Here is a 21,251-nt window from a genome sequence, read left to right as displayed (position 1 = left end):
ATGCTGCGTCTGCTTAATCGAACCATTCTTATCCAGATGGCCTGCTATTTCTTCTTTAATGATGGATTCCAGCATTTTCCCAACTACAGACGTTAAGCTAACCGGCCTGTAGTTACCCGCCTTTTGTCTATTTCCTTTTTTAAACAGGGCGTAACATTAGCCGTTTTCCAATCCGCCGGCACTACCCCAGAATCCAATGAATTTTGATAAATAACCACTAACGCATCCGCGTTAATAAACAAATTCATTCAATGCATTTACATCCTTTTTTTTTAAAAATCAGATTTACTGAACTAATCATGGCCTTTACTGGACGGGGCAGAGTATAAAAGTTGGCATATGATGTTGCAGTTATATAGAACGTTGGTTAGGCCACATGTGGCGTCCAGTTCTGGTTGCCACACTACCAGAAGGACGTGGAGGCTTTGGAGAGAGTGCAGAAAAGGTTTATCAGGATGTTGTCTGGTATGGAGGGTATTAGCTATGAGGTGAGATTGAGTAAACTAGGGGTTGTTCTCCGTGGAAAGACGGAGGTTGAGGGGCGACCTAATAGAAGTTTATAAAATTATGAAGGGCATAGATAGGGTGAACAGTTGGACTGGGGTGGGCCCAGCAAGAAGTCTCACAACACCAGGTTAAAGTCAAGTAGGTTTATTTAGTATCACGAGCTTTTGGAGCACTGCTCCTTCATCAGGTGAGGGTGCACCTGAAGAAGGAGCAGCACTCCAAAAGCTCGTGATACCAAATAAACCTGTTAAGACTTTAACCTGGTGTTGTGAGACTTCTTACTATTCAGAACATGGCTTAACCCTGGGAAATTTGTGATTTTCACCCCATTTTTCCATTTGGAAAACTGTACAACAATGACCAATTGTTAGCCCAATGTTTTGCAATTAAAAAATAAATAAACTTGGGCCCTGAAGGTATTTTGACTTTCCGCTACTGTGCAGGTTGTATCTTTGTTGCAAGTGCAGTAAAAGAAATCCCACCAACGGGGGATTGAACACTACAATGAAGCTTTTCCCCAGGTCGGTGGTGACGTTCACGAGGGGTCATGGGTTCAAGGTGAAGGGGGGGGGGAGGTTTAACACAGATATCAGATGGATATATTTTACAGAGGGTGGTGGGGTCCTGGAATGCGCTGCCAGGCAAGGTGGTGGAGGCGGACACACTGGGAACGTTTAAGACTTATCTAGATAGCCACATGAACGGAGTGGGAATGGAGGGATACAAAAGAATGGTCTAGTTTGGACCAGGGAGCGGCACGGGCTTGGAGGGCCGAAGGGCCTGTTCCTGTGCTGTATTGTTCTTTGTCACTGGACCAGCAATCCAGAGACCCAGGCAATGCTCTTGGAATCCTGTTTCAAATCCCATCATGGCAAAATTTGAATTTAATAAAAATCTGGAATTAAAGTCTAATGATGACCTTGAAACCATTTTTAAAACTTTTATCTAGTTTGCTAATGTCCTTTAAGGAAATTTGCCATCCTTACCTGTCTGGCCTACATGTGACTCTAGATGCACAGCAACATGGTTGACTATTAAATGCCCTCGGAGGGGCAATAAATGCTGGCCCAGCCAGCAATGTCTGCATCCCATGCATGAAAAAAAGTTTCAGTCCAAGCTTTGAGTCGGGAGGTTACTCCCTGCAGGACTCCTAGCCTCTGACCTGCTCTGGTAGCCAGTTTTATGTGGCTAGTCCAGATCAGCTTCTGCTCAATGGTAACCCCAGGATGTTGATCAATCCTTCCACCAATCACCTTAAATCTCTGCTCCCGGGTAATTGGCCTGTCTGCTAGGTAAGAAACAGGTCTTTCATTTCTACCATGTCTAGGCTCAAGCCAGTCATTCCTCAGCCCCCTGTAAGAAAAACAGCCCTAGCCTTCCAATCTTTCCTCATAGTTGCAATCTTCAAGCCCTGGCAACATTCTTGTAAATCTCCTCTGCACTCTTGCCAAAGAAATCATGTCCTTCCTGTAATGTGGCAGCCAGAACAATATTCAAAATTTCAGTTCCAACTTACATTTTATACAGTTCCATCAGCATCAGCACATCTGCTTTTGTATTCTATAGCTTGCGCAATAAAGGAAGGCATTTCTTCTGCATTCCGCTGGTTCTGTGACCTTCAGGGACTTGTGGACATGCATTCCAAGGTCTCTCACTTTCTCGCCCCTCTAAATATCCTATTTATTGCTTATTCCTTTGCTTTGTTTGCCCTCCCCAAATGCATTAGCTCACTTCTCTGGATTGAATTCCATTTGCTTCTTTTCCACTCTCAACAAAACCACCGAGATCATTCTGGAATCGACAGCCACCATCTTCACTACTACACAGTGAATTTGTGTCATCTGCAAATTTCCCGATCATCGCCCAACATTTGAGCACCTATGGAACACCACTGAAAACAGCTTTCCATTCCCAAATCACCCAACAACCCCTTTTGTTTCCTGTCACTCAGCCAATTTTGGATCAAACTCACCACATTCCCCTGTATCCCATGGGCGTTTACTTATTTTGACCAATCTGCCACATGGGGCCTTATCAAATGCCTTACTAAAATCTATGCAGACAATATTCACTATACCACCCTCAATCCTCCTTGTTACTTTGAGACAAAACTATACTGACTATCCCCAATCAATCCATTTCTTTCAAGTCAAACTGTCACTTAGAATAAATTTTCTCACCACTGACTGACCAGCTTATAATTATTTGGCCTATCCTATTCTTCGCACCCTTTTAAATAATAGTAAGATGATCACTGACCTCTAATACCTCACCTGTATCTGGTGAGAATTGGTAAATGATGCTCAGAGCACTGGCACTTTCCTCCCAGGCTTCCTTTGACGTCCTGGGATACAATCCATCTGGCCCTAGTAATTTATCCACCTTCATAGATGACACTCCCTCCCTCATTATGCTTATTGTATCTAATATTTCATGCTACGCTCATTAAATAGAATGTCTGCATTATCCCTCCTTCCTGAGGGCACAAAAAGTACTCATTAAAAATACTGCCCACATCTTCTGCATCCACAGTTATCTTGTATGTCTAATAGGCCCTGCCCTCTTTAAATTATCCTCCTGCTTTTAATATATTGATAAAACACCTTTCAATTTTCCTTGATTTAACACCTTTCAATTTTCCTTGATTTTAGCTGTCAATATTTTTAAATTTCTTCTCTGGCCAATGCTGAGGGTTTAAAATTATAGTGGATAGGAACACAGGTGTAGCATTAGAAAGGAGCAACAAGGCACAAAGAATCAGACAGCCATACATGATATCAGATGGTGTTATAGCAAGAAGGAATGCAACAAGGTCCAAATCAGGCTGAAGGAAGGGAACATGAAGGTGGCAGTACTACAGCCTGAACACACAAGTAATCTATTCACTTAGAGCTGGAAAAAAACAAGGGCGGGGGGGGGGGCGGTTTGTGAGTTTCCCTCCACAGTCCAATGGTGTGCAGGTTAGGTGGACTGGCCATGCCTCTTAAGTGCCCAAAGATGATAGGGTAGGGGGATTAGTGGGGCAAATATGTGGGGTTACAGAGATAGGACCTGGGTAAGACGCTGTCCGAGTCGGTGCAGACTCATTGAGCCGAATGGCCTCCTCCTGCACTGCAGAGATTCTAGTTGGCCAAAATGTTCCAATCTCCCTTCCAAATAGGGGCCGTACCAGTGTTCTAAAAAAAGGGTATAAAGATTAACCCCAGCAACTACAGAATGGCAGAGTATTATTAAACAGTGTTAGATTGGGAAATGTGAATGTACAAAGGGACCAGGGTGTCTTTGTACAGTCAGTGAAAGCAAGCATGCAGGTGCAGCAAGCAGTTAGAGGCAAGTGGTATATTGGCCTTCGTTGCAAGAGGACTTTGGTGAGACCACACCTGGAGTATTGTGCACAGTTTTGGTCTCCTTGCCCAAGATATACTTGCTAGAGGGGGTTCAGCAAAGATTTACCAGACTGATTTCTGTGACGGCAGGATTGTTACTCGAGAAGAGATGGGTCGACTAAACTTATAATCACTGCAGTTAAGAATAATGAGGGTGATGTCATTAAATGTACAAAATTATGACAGGGATAGACAAACTGGACACACGGATGATGCTCCCTTGGCTTGGCGGGGGTCCAGGTCCTACCGATATTATCGCTAAGCTATTAATCCAGGAACTCAGCTAATCTTCTGGGGACCCAAGTTCAAATCTCACCATTGCAGAAAATATCAGGAATTAAGAATCTCTTGGAGTCGAGACAGAGGTTTACAGCATGGAAACAGGCCCTTCGGCCCAACTTGTCCACGCCGCCCAGTTTTTTACCATTAAGCTAGTCCCAATTGCCTGCATTTGGCCCATATCCCTCTATACCCATAGAACTGTCAAAATGGAAGGGCGAGCATTACTACATCATGCATATTCAACCGTAAACTTGATTTTAAAAACTTATTCATTCATGAGACCAGCATTCATCAGCAATTCTGAATTGCTCTTGATAAGGTAATGGCGAGTCACCTTCTTGAACCACTGTTGTGTTTACACTGCTGTTAGGGAGGGAGTTCCAGAAACAGCGATATTTCTCCAAGGATGGTCTGGGGCTTGGAGGGGAATTTGAAGAGGATGGTGTTTCCATGCATCTATTGCCCTTCTTGGTGGCAGAAGTTGGGGGTTTGGAATGTGTTATCAAAGGATCATTGGTGTGTTGCTGCAGTACATTTTGCAAATGGTGCACACTGCTGCCATCGGTGCTAATAGTGGAAGAAATAAATGTTGAAGGTGATGGATGGGATGCCTGTCAGTTTAGTTTCTGGTCAATGGTAATTCCCAGGATGTTGATAGTGGGAGATTCAGCAATGAATAATGTTATAGGACTATGGCTGGATTCTCTCTTGTTTGAGATAGCATTTGCCAGGCAATGACCATCTGCCACTCATCCCAGTTTTGCTGCATATGGACACAGACTGCTTCAGTATCACTATGCCACTAAACATCCCAATTCTAACTTAGAGGGAAGATCACTGATCAAGTAGCTGAAGATGGTTCAGGCTCAGACACCACACAAGCTCGTGCAGTGATATCCCAGAGCTGAGATGAGTCAGTCTTCCTTTGTGCTAGGTAGGACTCCAGCCAGTAAAGACTTTTCTGTCCAACTCGCAGTGATTCATTTCGTCAAGGCCCTTGGTGCTACACTCATTAAATGTTGTCTGGAGGTTAAGAGTAGTCACTTTCACCTCGCGTCTAAAGTTCAGCTGGTTCTGGAGCAGACTGAAAATGCAGGTCACGTATTTACTCACTATAGCAATTCAGGATACTGGACCATTATTGCAGGAGCATTGTATAATGGACTTTCAGGTTGTGGAAATCATTGAAGCAATGAAACATTAAAAAATATATTTTAAGATACAGGAACCAAGAAGGAATGAGTCTGTGGACAATGACATACCATGGGATCTCCAATAAAAAAAAAGCAAAATCCAAGCAAAAAAATCAGTTACTGGAACCCAGAGATAACGTAGCTGCATGTTCCACAGAAACCAACATGTACGTAACATGTTCATCCAAATCGACTTCCTTAAAGATTTGTTTTCCTTCTCACCCAGCAACATTACTTATTGCAATTTCACGAAAAGGATATGCCTTTTAAAGTAAAAATAGGACTGAATTTTATCAGGAATTCAATAAAATACACAAGGCTCCATTGAATATCTCAAACACCCATTTACTCTGTAGGTTACAGCTGGAAACACACCTGTAAAGAAAACAATGATGCCAGTGCTTTTGGAGGCAGGATCTCAAATGCCATATGGTGCAGTGTCAGCAACAGCCAAGAAAGTTGGCCACCAGCTGCACCAAGGTCAGGTGAGCTTTAATAAGCCAAAATACCTACCATTGCTGAATCTGCTCTATTATATAAACAGTGCAGATATAACAAGGAAACCAACGATTACAAACAACCTTGAAGCAATACACAACATAAATCACCCCAGCAGCACTTCACAAAAATGCATATTTTAACATTTTTGGTTGTCTACAGGCGTTAGTAGTACACAAGATCTCACAAAAGCAAAGATTAACAAGGCATAGAACCACATTTTATACAAGTTGATTGCAGCATTTGACACTCCTTCCAAAGGCAATTTGCAGAACGAAAGCATACAAACCTCTTCAAATCTCGATAAACAATCTGTCTTGTTTCTTCAGCTTCTACTGCAGTGCCCCAATCTGCTGAACCACATCTGGGGATCACTCCATCACCTTCTGGTGTTGTGAAACTGGAAATGATCAATTTTAACATGGTTAACTTTGAATGATCAACCCTATTTTTCTTCTTGCAACATGGGCCTGGCTGCAAATTAATGATGTGGAGACGCCGGCGTTGGACTGGGGCGAACACAGTAAGAGTTTTAACAACACCAGGTTAAAGTCCAACAGGTTTATTTGGTAGCAAATGCCATTAGCTTTCGGAGCACTGCTCCTTCGTCAGATGGAGTGGAAATGTGCTCTCAAACAGGGCACGGAGACACAAAATCAAGTTACAGAATACTGATTAGAATGCGAATCCCTACAACCAGCCAGGTCTTAAAGGTACAGACAATGTGGGTGGAGGGAGCATTAAACACAGGTTAAAGAGATGTGTATTGTCTCCAGACAGAACAGCCTGCAAGTCCAGGAGGCAAGCTGTGGGGGTTACTGATAATGTGACATAAGTCCAACATCCCGGTTTAGGCGTCCTCATGTGTGCGGAACTGCTATTCCGCACACATGAGGACGGCCTAAACCAGGATGTTGGATTTATGTCACATTATCAGTAACCTCCACAACTTGCCTCCTGGACTTGCGGGCTATCCTGTCTAGAGACAATACACATCTCTTTAACATGTGCTTAATGCTTCCTCCACCCACATTGTCTGTATCTTTAAGATCTGGTTGGCTGTAGGAATTCGCATTCTAATCAGTATTCTGTAACTTGATTTTGTGTCTCCGTGCCCTGTTTGAGAGCACATTTCCACTCCATCTGACGAAGGAGCAGCGCTCCGAAAGCTAATGGTATTTGCTACCAAATAAACCTGTTGGACTTTAACCTGGTGTTGTTAAAACTCTTACTGCAAATTAATGATCCAGCATTTGAGAAAAAGCAGGAGAAATTACCAGTTGAAGCAAATGCCATATGGCATTTTGCATTATATTTTTGGCATTATGGCCACATCAGCACAATTTCAAAATTGACCCAAGAAATACATTTTATGCCAAGTGCTTTTACATCCAACATAAATTTGGGACATTTTCCAAGTTGAGGAAATTGATCACATTATGCCTCAACTTAATGCCAAGTTGATATGAGCCGCTGATCCCATTCCTCTAGGACATGATCCAATCTCCAATTTAACAGTAATCGCTGAGGCCAAAAGGTCAATAAAGGAATGAGCTGATAAAGGATAGCATTTAAACAAAAATTTCCCTCTATAGCAGTTATGTCAAGATTTTTTTAAAACAGGTATTCCATTCTTAATTTCAAAGACAAAATTACTTCAACAGAGCATGTGCAAGCATAGCAAACTGCCAAAACATTATAAACTCTTTCCAATAGGTAACAAGTTAAACAACAAGTCAAAGTTGGATGACAGGAAATTCTTTTTTATGTTGAAGTCAATCACATAGAATGATGCCTATGATGAGCCACAATTCCACACTGGTAACTGTGGAATAACCAAACATGTTGATGGTTGGCACACAGTCACGTCAAGCCGAGTGTCAGAGTCAGAGAGGTTTACAGCATAGAGTGGAGTTATACCACAAGCTCAAAATCATGGTGTGCTGGGCAAGTCATCATTTGATATAGTGAGAGGACTTGCCAAGCTTACAAGTATGGTTGTGATTGTTTTTGACAAACTGTTTGGCATAGCATGTTACATCGAAATGCATTGTGAATTGGGCCTCCCCAGCTATCAAAGCTTTGTTCAACAGGAATTTGAGGACAGATTTGACAATTTACTGTATAATCATTATGAATAAATACAATATGCCCACTTACCACACAGCTATTTATGCTTTACACTCAGGAGTACTGCCAAAATAGTCTAAAAATAACACATCTGCAAATTCACATTTTTCTCAACCTGGAGATCTACTGTGTGCCAGAGATAATGAACAGCAAGCGTTCATTAACAAATGCTGCCCCACATGATTTTTAAAGACGCTAATATTTACTTTGCATCTCCACAAGATTAGTTGCAAAACCAGCAGTGCTTCACTTTTTTAAAGTATAGTTTAACCATGAAGCAAATAATTTCAGTATATTCACTACAGAAAGGTCATTACTCTTAGCAGTTGTGCAAAACAGAGTTAGACCATAGTACCATGTGCAATTCTCAAAAGCACATTAAAGCATTACACTTCAGATTCTCCAGGTTGATGCCAGAGATTGGATCCTTTAATTATAAAAGGTATCAGGAGATAATGTTACTGGTGCAATAGCAGAGGACTAAAGTAATTTCTTAAATATCAAATGCCAAGCTTCAGTCAAAATGGAAAGTATTTATTCCAGCCTTGGGAGTCAATAGCAGGTATCGACTTATTATTAGGGCAGGCCATGGCATCTTTTACAACAAAATTGAACATTTTCTTAATCAGAGGATACAGGGTTAAGGGAGACATCAATTGGATGAATGTTGATCATTCTAGCACTCAGCACAGGGACACATACTATCACTCTACTCTATAAACAATCATTAATTTCATATTCTTTCAGACAGTGAAAGTTCACTAGTGCAAGCAAAATTCCTACCATTTCAACTATCTTTGAATGCAGCTTAAAAAGATCCAGCTACATGTACACCCTTTCATCGATACAAGTGTCACTATGGTATTGCAACCCAAGTCAAATGGGTTATTTGTGCTTTTGTGTGAAAAGAACTACAACTGTCTTATAACATGTAGAGTCTCAAAAGGGAGAACCATTAAGCCAAACCCATGTAGGACAACACATGATATTTTTGTCACATTCACCTGCATCCTTACTGATTTACAACCAATTTTCATATTGCAAAACATTGAAATTGAGGAAGCAGGATTCAGAATTATAGCTTGTTACAAAAAGCCCAGCAAGCCTGCTTTTACACTCCCACAAGTCACTTAAATCCCACTCTCCTAACATTCTGCAGTCATTAAATAAAGCTTCATTTATTTTTCCAACTTCTTTCATTCTTGGTAATGTTACATTTCTGTCCACTTCACAATGCTTTGGATATTTTTCAACATTAAGGACATTAGCTGAAAAAATACTTAGTTAAATAACCACCCTTTACCTTCACAACCTGAATTATTCAAATTAACAGCTTTAATAAACAAAGCCCCAATTTCTCAAATCTCTTCATAATTGTAGTCCCATCTCCGACATTTTAAATCCAACTGCACTTTGTGTTTTGTATAGCAGTTACAATGAATAAAGTAACATGGAATTATACACAGAAATATTGGGACTTTAAAAGATCTAAGTTTTAGATTTTAAATGGACACAAATCCTGAAGATGGCAGAGATGTAATTACAGTAAGAAGTCTCACAACACCAGGTTAAAGTCCAACAGGTTTATTTGGTAGCAAATACCATAAGCTTTCGGAGCGCTGCCCCGTCATCAGATGGAGTGAAAATCTGTTCTCCAACAGTGCACAGAGACACAACATCAAGTTACAGAATACTACTGATGTAATTAGCCATTGACCGGAATGGCTGCAGAATGTTTCTCTAACAGACAATGGAACCCCACGCAGTGCTTCCAAAAATTGATTAACCATCTCCGGTAAAGACAAAGGAACATAATGGCTACGGGTGTAATTGCCTTCCTAGGCTGACAAGTGTATTTGAGATCCAGTGGAATACAAAAAAGAGAGGGTTAAAAGCTAGCTGAAAGTGCTGCACCAGGTTTGCCTGCCTGCACCTGCCCTGTCAGTCTATATGAGCTGTGATGAAAAGCAGCTGGAAAACCTCTCACATTGTGGAAGTTGACTAGCAAGCAAAGGGTGGCAGCTAAAAGAACTGAAATAGCTCTATCAAACCATAGTCACCTGAATCCAAGAGCCAACTACTCACCTGCAGAAGTCAACTCTACTGAAATCAATTCCTAATGGCTGCAATGCTTCAACATCTACTCCTCACAACTCAGGACTGTTCTGTAACTTTTTATTTATATTTACTATTGGACTCAATTTTAGTTAATAAACTGACTATCTTAACCCAAGAAAATCTGGTTAAATTGGCTCCTTTTTAAACAGAACTATCGAGTCCGGAAAAGGTATCCAAGGGAAAGAGAACCCTTGTTAGATTGAATCTAGTTGCTACCAAAGGGTAGGTTGCATAAAGACAGAGCCAGACATCCCTCCTCACTGGGTTTGTAACAATTGGTGGGTATCCCAACCAACCAGCTGGTGATAAATTGAGGGACCTCACCCAGATCAACTACTTTTAGAGAACTTCACATTGGGATGGTCATACCAATATCCTTCCATGCAGATCATGCTTGTAGCAGCAATCCTCCAAGGCCTATGACGAATTCAACACTACTGGATTTTGTATGCTGTGGTAAAGTATTGAGTTTGCATTTATGGCACATACTTATTTTACTCCTCTCACGGTTTATGCAGATCCTCTGTTCCCATTTAAAACGTACTACTTGACAATGTACTAAACAACAAAGAAAATTACAGCATTGGAACAGGCCCTCTGGCCCTCCAAGCCTGCACCGACCATGCTGCCTGACTGAACTAAAACCCCCTACCCTTCCGGGCACCATATCCCTCTATTCCCATCCTAACACTTACTCTTTCCAACCATCTTTGACTCCTACTGGTTAGGTGAAAGCTTTAAACTTTTTTTTAAAATCTGTTCTTTGGCTTTGATTATTACTGGAAAGGCCAGGATTTATTGTTCATCGCCTATCTCACCATCTGCTCAGGAGAACGAGCACTGTCCAAGCCAGCAAAAAATTAAAAACATCCATTAGATGTCCTACATTTGAAGATGTCCTATTTACAAACTAGTTAGTTTACAGTAAGCCAGATGAGCCAAATATTCCAAGATTGGCGACATCTCTTGCAGCATTGCTCATTTACATCATTTCCCAGGATTGGAGCTCCACCAGAAAGATGTGATCAATTTTAGTACATTGCCATCCCATAGTCATTTTCCATGAGGGAAGGATGTCCAGATCTTGACATCTATTATGTTGGAAACCTACATAGGGGAAGGTGGGAGAATCAATGCCCAAAAACCCTAAACTGGTAGGAAAGTGTTGCTAATGCTTTGGAAGTGTCAGAGAGCTGGTAGGGATCTGTTGGAAGCTCACTGGTAGAGATTAGCTGCCAAATATCCAATATGACCACATGATGGCAGACCAAATGACTTCACCAAATTTTACAATTTTGCACCCCATGTTCAAGAATTGTTTTACACCAGCATCTGCTGAGAAATTCCAAGAACCTGGAACCCACCTCAGAGGGGAAACCTGTCTTCCATCTCTGCCTCCCAGCACTCATTCCGGAGTCTCCCCCCATCCACTGAGAACCCTGATGCTATATTTAGCCGGTTTTAGGGCCCTTCACATCTGTGTAATGGAGATCTTTTACCCACTGCTCACAATTGGACAGAACCCCTATTTCCCTGTGGTAGAGCTGTGCATTCAATACTAGACAGAGGCATACTGGATAAAAAACCACCACTACAAAAGTTTCCTTCCACATACTGCCAACTTACCAGCCAGTTTTTGTTGCAAGTAGTACATTGAAGGTTGTGGTTTGTAAACTTGAGAACGTATGTAGTTTCAAGGGGCAGTTTTTGTCAATTATACAAATTATTCACAACAGTTGGCAAGTGTCTGTACAGGTTTCATTGTAGTGCATGTGAACTGCCAATCCTGTTTGCACAATCATATTTCCCAATTGTGCTTGGTTTCAATGTGAAAAATTTAAGAACAAACTGGCCTACAGATAGCATCATTGGTCAACGGTAGTACTTTGAGAGCTCATGCCCCATTGCAGGACATGAAGCAAAGAATTTAGACTGATGCGATAATACAGTACAGTAAGAAGTCTCATAACACCAGGTTAAAGTCCAACAGGTTTATTTGGTATCACGAGCTTTCGAAGCGTTGCTCCTTCATCAGGCGAGTCATTCTCCTTAGCAGATAGTGGTGAGGTAGGCAATGAACAATAATTGCTGACCTTTCCAGTAATAATCAAATCCAAATAACTCACCTGATGAAGCAGCAATGAAGCTTGTGATACCAAATAAACCTGTTGGACTTTTACCTGGTGTTGAGAGACCTCTGACTGTGCCCACCCCAGTCCAATGCTGGCATTGCCACATCATGTCTATAATACAGTAGCATGCACTATTGCTAAAAGGTCAGATGGGGTAACAAAGGCTTGATGATGATGCCAAGGACAGGAACATCTTGGCCACTATTGCTCTCAAACCTCAAAAACACTACATATGTACTGCCCGTCAGACCTTGTCTTGTGAAACTGGATGCCCCATTTAGACTGAAATCTACAGCACAGAAACAGGTCATTCAGCACAACCAGACTATGCTAGTGTTTATGCTCCCATGAGCTCCATCTCATTTTTTCCATTGAAAATATATCAAGAAAAGCCTAAATGCATTGGAGGCAGGGGAGGTGATGGCCTAATGATATCATGAAACTATAAATCTAGAAACTCAGCTAATGTTCTGGGGACCCGGTGTTCTACATGCCACGGCAGATGGTGGCATTTGAATTCAATAAAAATATCTGGAATTAAGAATCTACAGATGACCAAGAAACAATTGTCAATTGTCGTAAAAACCCATCTGGTTCACGAGTGTCCTTTAGGGAAGGAAATCTGCTGTCCTTACCTAGTCTAGTCGACGTGACTCCAGAGTCACAGCAATGTGGTTGACTCAACTGCCCTCTGAAATGGCCTAGCAAGCTACTCAGTTTCAAGGGCAACTAGAGATGGGCAATAAATGCTGGCCAGCCAGCGATGCCCATGTCCCATGAATGACTTTTTTTTTAAAATACAGAAAAGGCTATGGGCCCCAACAACATCCTAGCTATAATGGATGCTCAATACAGAGTTGTTGTTCGGTTTGAAATCTTTCCTATTTAGTACAGTGGAAGCGCACACAAAGAAGGTATGATGACAGGACTTTGTGGTGCTATCCCCTACCAATACGGTCATAGACAGATGCATCTGCTATTGGTAGAATGGAGAGGAAGAGATCAAGTAGGTTTTGGCCTCATTGGTTGCCTCACTACCTGCAGCAGATGCAGTCTAGCAGCCATGTCCTTTAAGACTCAGCCAGTTTGGTCGGTAGTGGCGACACCAAGCCATTCTTGGTGTTGCACACTGAAATCCCCCACCCAGGGTATATTGTGCCCTTGCCCCTCAGTGCTTCCTCCAAATGGTGTTCAATATGTAGCAGTACTGATTCATTGTCCTGTGTCTATTCCTCATCCCCCTTTTTGCATGTTATCACCTAAATCAGTTCCAGTCCGAATCCTTTCAATTAAGCTTCTTGCCCATTAGCACCAAAGCCCCCCTCTCCCCCCCACCACTTTTAATTGTACAACACTATCTCTCCATATCTGCTGCTGCATTCACCAGTTAACCACACCATCTCCCTCCATTGTTCAGTTTAGAGGCACTGCCTTCATTTGGTTTCAGATTTATCCATCTGATAAGCACAGCATCCATATCTTCCCTAAGGAATATAGGATTCCATTCTTGACTTTTTCCATCTACATGTTGCCTTTCAGTCAAATGATCCAAACAATAATAATTCCCCAGTACCTATATCCAGCTTGATCTCGCAACCCCTCCACTATGCTAAGATAATTGGTCCAACCTCAGTCATGAACAATTCACAAATCCCAACAGCAAAACAGAAGTCAACATAGTCAATCCTGGTCACAAACTCCTCTTCCCAGCATTATCACAGGCCAAGGTAGATGGCTCATAACCTTGGCATCCAATTTGTCCCAAGTTGAGTTTCAGATTCCACAAAAGAAATTTGCGATCCTTGCTTGGTCTGGCTGATATGCAAGTCCAGACCCACAGCAATGTGTTGATTAGTAACATTCATGCCACAAACAAGTGCCAACAATGACCATCTTCAACAAGAGAGAATCTAACCATTTCTCCATGACACTCAAATGGTATTACCATCACTGAATCCCCCACTATCAACACGCTGAGTTGCCATTGACCAGAATTGGACTAACCATATATGGTGGCTACAAGGGCAGGTCAGAGGCTAGGGGTCATGTGGTGAGTAACTCACTACCCGACTCCCCAAAGCCCGTTCACAAGGCACAAGTGAAGAGTCTGATTAAATACACTCCACTTGTCTGGACGAGTGCAACTCCAAGAAGCTTGACATCATCCAGGTCAAAGCAGCCCACTTGATTGGCACTCCACCCACAAATATTCACCCCCTCCAACACCAACATAATTTTTGCAATGCATTTAGTAGATCGCATACACTGCTACCACTTACCAAGGTTCCTTAGGCGACACCTTCCAAATCCACGACTACTACCATCTAGAAGGACAAGGGAAATAGACACGTGGGAACACCACCACCTGACGATTCCCCTCCAAGTCACTCACTATCCTAACTTGCAAATATATCTCTATTCCTTCACTGTTAGGTCAAAATCTTGGAGTTCCTTAATAGTACCCAAACCACATGGACAGCAGCATAGAACCATAGAACATTACAGCACAGAAACAGGCCTTTTGGCCCCGCCGAACCATTTTTCTGCCTAGTCCCACTGACCTGCACCTGGACCATATCCCTCCACACCCCTCTCATCCATGTACCTGTCCAAGTTTTTCTTAAATGTCAAAAGTGAGCCCGCATTCACCACTTCATCTGGCAGCTCATTCCATACTCCCACCACTGTGAAGAAGCCCCACCTAATATTCCCTTTAAACTTTTCCCCCTTCACCCTTAACCCATGTCCTCTGGTTTTTTTCTCCCCTCACCTCAGTGGAAAAAGCCTGCTTGCATTCACTATCTATACCCATCATAATTTTATACACCTCTATCAAATCTCCCCTCATTCTTCTACGCTCCAGGGAATAAAGTCCTAACCTATTCCACCTTTCTCTGTAACTCAGTTTCTCAAGTCCTGGCAACATCCTTGTAAAGCTTCTCTGCACTCTTTCAACCTTATTAATATCCTTCCTGTAATTAGGTGATCAAAACTGCACATAATACTCTAAATTCGGCCTCACCAATGTCTTATACAACCTCACCATAACATTCCAACTCTTATACTCAATACTTTGATTTATAAAGGCCAATGTACCAAAAGCACTCTTTACGACCCTATCTACCTGTGACGCCACTTTTAGCGAATGTATCTGTACTCCCAGATCCCTCTGTTCCACCGCACTCTTCAGTGTCCTGCCATTTACCTTGTATGTTCTACCTTGGTTTGTCCTTCCAAAGTGCAATACCTCACACTTGTCTGCATTAAACTGCAGATTTCCACTCCATCTGACGAAGGAGCAGCGCTCCGAAAGCTAATGGTATTTGCTACCAAATAAACCTGTTGGACTTTAACCTGGTGTTGTTAAAACTGTTACTGTGTTAAACTCCATCTGCCATTTTTCAGCCCATTTTTCTAGCTGGTCCAAATCCCTCTGCAAGCTTTGAAAACCTTCCTCACTGTCCACTACACCTCCAATCTTTGTATCAGCAGCAAATTTGCTGATCCAATTTACCACATTATCATCCAGATCATTGATATAGATGACAAACAACAATGGACCCAGCACTGATCCCTATGGCAGACCACTAGTCACAGGCCTCTACTCAGAAGCAATCCTCCACTGCCACTCTCTGGCTTCTTCCATTGAGCCAATGTCTAATCCAATTTACTACCTCTCCATGTATACCTAGCAACTGAACCTTCCTAACTAACCTCCCATGTGGGACCTTGTCAAAGGCCTTACTGAAGTCCATGTCGACAACATCCTCTGCCTTCCCTTCATCCACATTCCTGGTAACCTCCTCGAAAAACTCTAATAGATTGGTCAAACATGACCTACCATGCACAAAGCCATGTTGACTCTCCCTAATAAGTCCCTGTCTATCCAAATATTTGTAGATCCTATCTCTTAGTACTCCTTCCAATAATTTACCTACTACTGACGTCAAACTTACCGGCCTATAATTTCCCAAATTACTTTTTGAGCCTTTTTTAAACAGCGGAACAACATGAGCTATCCTCCAATCATCCGGCACCTCACCCGTGGATACCGACATTTTAAATATATCTGCCAGGGCCCCTGCAATTTCAACATTAGTCTCCTTCAAGGTCCGAGGGAATGCCCTGTCCGGTCCTGGGGATTTATCTACTGATTTGCCTCAAGACAGCAAGCACCTCCTCCCCTTTAATCTGTAAAGGTTCCATGACCTCCCTTCTTGTTTGCCTTATTTCCATAGACTCCATGCCAGTTTCCTTAGTAAATACGGACGCAAAAAACCCATTTAATATCTCCCCCATTTCTTTTGATTCCATACATAGCCGACCACTCTGATCTTCAAGAGGACCAATTTTATCCCTTACTATCCTTTTGCTCTTAATATGCCTGTAGAAGCTCTTAAGATTATCCTTCACCTTGTCTGCCAAAGCAACCTCATGTCTTCTTTTAGCCCTCCGGATTTCTTTCTGTAGTTTCTTGCACTTTTTATACTCCTCAAGCATCTTATTTGCTCCCTGTTGCCTATACATGTCATACATCTCTCTCTCTCTTTATCAGAGTTCCAATATCCCTTGAGAACCAAGGTTCCTTATTCTTATTCACTTTGCCTTTAATCCTGAAAGGAACATACAAAGTCTGCACTCAAAATTTCTCCTTTGAAGGCCTCCCACTTACCAATCACATCCTTGCCAGAGAACAGCCTGTCCCAATCCACGCTTTTTAGATCCTTTCTCATTTCTTCAAATTTGGCCTTTTTCCAGTTTAGAACCTCAACCCGAGGACCAGATCTATCTTTATCCATGATCAAGTTGAAACTAATGGCGTTATGATCACTGGAACCAAAGTGTTCCCCTACACACACTTCTGTCACTTGTCCTAACTCGTTTCCCAATAGGAGATCTAATATTGCATCCTCTCCAGTTGGTACCTCTATATATTGATTTAGAAAATTTTCCTGAACACATTTTACAAACTCTAACCCGTCTAGACCTTTAACAGTATGGAAGTCCCAATCTATATGTGGAAAATTAAAATCCCCCACTATCACAACTTTATGTTTCCTGCAGTTATCTGCTAACTCTCTGCAGATTTGCTCCTCCAATTCTCGCTGACTATTGGGTGGTCTATAATACAACCCCATTAATGTGATCATATCTTTCCTGTTTCTCAGCTCCACCTATATGGCCTCGATAGACAAGCCCGCTAATCTGTCCTGCCTGAGCACTGCTGTAACATTTTCCTTGACTAGCAATGCCGCCCCCCACCCTTCATCTCTCTGCCTCTGTCACGTCTGAAACATCGGAACCCTGGAACATTGAGCTGCCAGTCCTGCCCCTCCTGTCGCCAAGTTTCACTAATGGCTATAATGTCATAATTCCATGCGTCAATCCACGCCCTCAGCTCGTCTGCCTTCCCCACAATACTCCTGGCATTGAAATAGACACACCTCAGAAGATTACCACCACCACACACAACCCTTCTATTTGTGATTTTGCATGAACTATTTTCACCCCCGCTCCGGCACTCTGGTTCCCATCCCCCTGCAAATCTAGTTTAAACCCTCCCCAATAACACTAGCAAACCTCCCTACAAGTATATTGGTCCCCTTGTAGTTCAGGTGTAACCCGTCCAGTTTAAGGAAATAATTCACCACTCTCTTTTCAAAGGCAATCTGAGACAGGCAATAAATGCAGGCCAGCCAGCAACACCCACATTCCGTAAATTAATTTTAAAATTATCCTCTGATATGTGCCTGTAAGTCACTCAGTTCAGTTAGGGGTGGGCAACAAATGCTAGCCTTGTCAACAGCACCCACACCCCATGAAAAAAAGTTTCCCCATCAGAGGTTGCCAAGTTCCAACCCTACCTCACAGGATCTGCTCCTTATCCCCCTCATACCATTGTTACCACCCTCATCTCCCAAATGTAAAATTCTTAATATTTCTTCTGTACAACACTTTCCCTCCAACCCCCCCCCCCCCCATGATTAGCTTAGTCTAATTTATTAGCGTCGTAAGTAGGCTTACATTAACAGTGCAATGAAGTTACTGTGAAAATCCCCTCTACCTCAACAAACCAAGCAATTTGGGCTATACTGGCAATCACAACAGTCAAAGTGCGTACAGCAAATTCTCCAGAGAGAAAATTATATGATTAGCTTCAGGTTTTGCAATACAGACTGGGAGTAGAAACCACACCCAGTGGATGGGGAAGAATGCACTAATCTTGTACTTCAGACGCTTTGATGCAAGATATACAGGCTGTATATCCTTCGGGAAGCCAGTTCTTCCTCAGGGCATTTAAACCCATCCGCCTCGCCAGGATTAAATCTCTCACCTGGAGACCCTGCCGTCTGACCAGGAAGGAGCTTCTTCCCAATCCTTTTCATCCTCAAAGACAGTGGAGTCCGAGTCGCCCATCCTCCGCAATTTGCCATCGGCTCCTCGCTTCCTGCCCATGGACCAGCGACATGGCGGCGGCTTCCTCCTGTCGGGGTGGAGAGGGGAAAACACAAACACCAGAGTCAAGGAGCAGAGAGCACAGGGAGGGAAAGCAGCGAGAGCGAGAGAAAGGCCAGGGACCGAGAGAGAAAGGGAGATGATGGATCAGAGGCGGGAGTGCCTGTGGCTCGGACCGAACCGGGACCTCAGCCCTGGATTGGGGGGGGGGGGGGGGGCAAAAAGGGGGATTTAATCCAAACGCAGAGCGAGGGACAAAAGGCCAAGGTCCGAGAGAGAGAGAGAGAAAGGAGGGAGAGAAAAAGGTGGGTCAGAGGCGGGAGTGCCTATGGCTCGGAGCGGGGGAGGTGAGCCCGGGACCTCAACTCCCGCCCTGGATAATGGAGGGAAAGGGGGATTTAATCCAAACGCAGTGAGGGGATTTAATTCAGTGATCGGTATTCATCCTGTACACACATAAAATAACATCCGTGTGTACAAATATGCACATTTATAACTTTTAATGAGGGAAAATGTGCTTGGAAGGGAAAAGAATATACATGAGGGGAGTTATCCGGGAGATAGAGGTGTGTGTGTGTGTGCGGGACATTGCAGACTCCGGGCAGAGTGGGGGATCAGGGTGCGGGAGCTCTCGGGGCCGCTGCTCCTTTTCCCGCCACTGCCGATCCGCGCGACACATTCAAACCCGCTGCGAGTAACGGCCGCCTCCTCGCGCCCTTCCTTCCTCTCCCTCCCTCTCTTAATGGCGGGCGAGCAGGCGACAGGGTCAGAAACTGCGCTCCTGCTCTCTCTCACTTTATTACAAGACGCACTCTGGTCTCCACGCTGCTTCATATCAAAATATTTTCCCCATCCCCCGGTATTGGAAACGTACCTGGAGCGCTCGTTTCCCTGACAGGCTGACACCGGGCTATTATGAGCCATTCACCAACCCGAATCCTTTAGTCACTCTCCTCTCCCGGAGACTGAGTGTGCGCTCCGGCTCCGCCTTCCAGCATAAACCCCGCCGTCCGCCCGGCCCCAGCCAGGCCAGGCCAGACCGCACCAACTGCCAGGGAAAGGGGGGGAGGTGACAGAAAGTGCTCCAGAAAGATAAACAACCCACATGCGAAATACCGTGAGTCAATGGAGCTGTAGAATGACAATAATATTATATATAATGTGAACTAGATAGCATCTGTTAACTCCACATAAAGTCACTGCTATTCCTCAGATGATATTTCCCCCCCCCCCCACATTTGAAAATAGTTTCTTCCTTTCTGCTCACAAACCTGCTGAAATTTATTTTTACCTTTAATTATTTGATTCAATCTGTTAGATTTCTAGATTTTTCTCTTTTTATTTCAGATTTCAGCCTTCTGCCTTTGTGATTTTTCTATATTTCGGTTCCCTACCCCTGGATTGGCGCCGTGGTGCTGTTATTCTGATTGGGTAACCTGACTGATTGACAGGTTTTCACCCAAAAATGAAAGTGAAACGCTGGGGCTGCTGGAAATCTGAAATGGGGACAGCAACTGCTGGAAAAGCTCAGCAGGCCTGTTTAAAAGTTTATTTATTAGTGTCACAAGTAGACTTACATTAGCACTACAATAAAGTGAAAATCCCCTAGTTGCCGCACTCCGGCACCTGTTCGGGTACTCTGAGGGAGAACTTAGCATGGCCAATGCACCAAACTGTCTTTCGGAAAGTGGGAGGAAACCGGAACGCCCGGAGGAAACACATGCAGACACGGGGAGAACATGCAGACGCCGCACAGACACTGACCCAAGCCGGGAATCGAACCCGGGTCCTTGGCGCTGTGAGGCAGCAGTGCTAACCACTGTGCCACCCAGTGCTGCCTCAGGTGTGGCAGCATCTGGAGAGACGAACGGAGTTAATGGGCAAAATTTTCCAGCCATTCACGCCAGCGGGATTTTCCACTCCTGTCAATGGTGCACCCCCCACACACAGGTTTCCCATTGACAATGGCAAGACTAGAAGATATCGCCACCGGCCAATGGTGGGATGCCTCCGTCTCTGAAACACACGGCGAGTGGGTGTGGAAAATCCCATCCCATATTTCAGGAATGTTATGACTTCTTCGGAACTGGACAGGGGTAGAAATGGAATGGATTTTATGCTGTTGAGAAAGGGGTAAGGGCAGGTACAGCCATATAGAAGTTCAAGGATAGATTAGAAGGCAAAAGAGATGAATATTAAATGACAAATATGGAACGCAGGACAAAGAGAGCGGTAATGATCACACTAAAGGCTAAAACTTTGGGCAACAGCAGGCGTTAATAGCAGAATAAAGATCAGCACTGTCTGAAAGCAGAATAGCAGAATGTGTTACCAGAAAAAGGGCCGGGGTTGTCTGAAAGCAAAATCATAAGAACAAGATACAAGGTGAAATAATGATTTATTTGCACTTATTTTAATTTTGTAAGCTATATTAGCTATTCACAATACACTATCTACATTGGGAAAACCAAACACAGAATGGGTGACCACTTTGCGTAACACCTTTGCTGAATTTATAAGTGTGACCCCGCCCTTCCTGTTGCTTACCA

General features: G+C 43.3%; 1 protein-coding gene across 1 annotated transcript in view; it reads right to left on the bottom strand.

The window, feature by feature from the left end:
- slbp (stem-loop histone mRNA binding protein) overlaps positions 1 to 19,748 on the bottom strand; it is a 29,050-nt gene extending 9,302 nt beyond the window's left edge. The window contains exons 1-3 of the mRNA XM_078223171.1: positions 19,577 to 19,748; positions 18,581 to 18,730; positions 6,156 to 6,266 (exon numbers count right to left, since the gene is read on the bottom strand). Coding sequence (XP_078079297.1) covers positions 6,156 to 6,266; positions 18,581 to 18,730; positions 19,577 to 19,626 — 311 coding nt within the window. The 5' untranslated portion in view covers positions 19,627 to 19,748. The remainder of the gene's footprint in view (positions 1 to 6,155; positions 6,267 to 18,580; positions 18,731 to 19,576) is intronic.
- Positions 19,749 to 21,251: the final 1,503 nt, after the last annotated feature.

The sequence above is a fragment of the Mustelus asterias genome, chromosome 1, assembly GCF_964213995.1.
Source record: "Mustelus asterias chromosome 1, sMusAst1.hap1.1, whole genome shotgun sequence".
Classification (NCBI taxonomy): Eukaryota; Metazoa; Chordata; class Chondrichthyes; order Carcharhiniformes; family Triakidae; genus Mustelus; species Mustelus asterias.
Note: the sequence above shows the minus strand (reverse complement) of the source record. Positions and strands in the feature narration are given on the sequence as shown.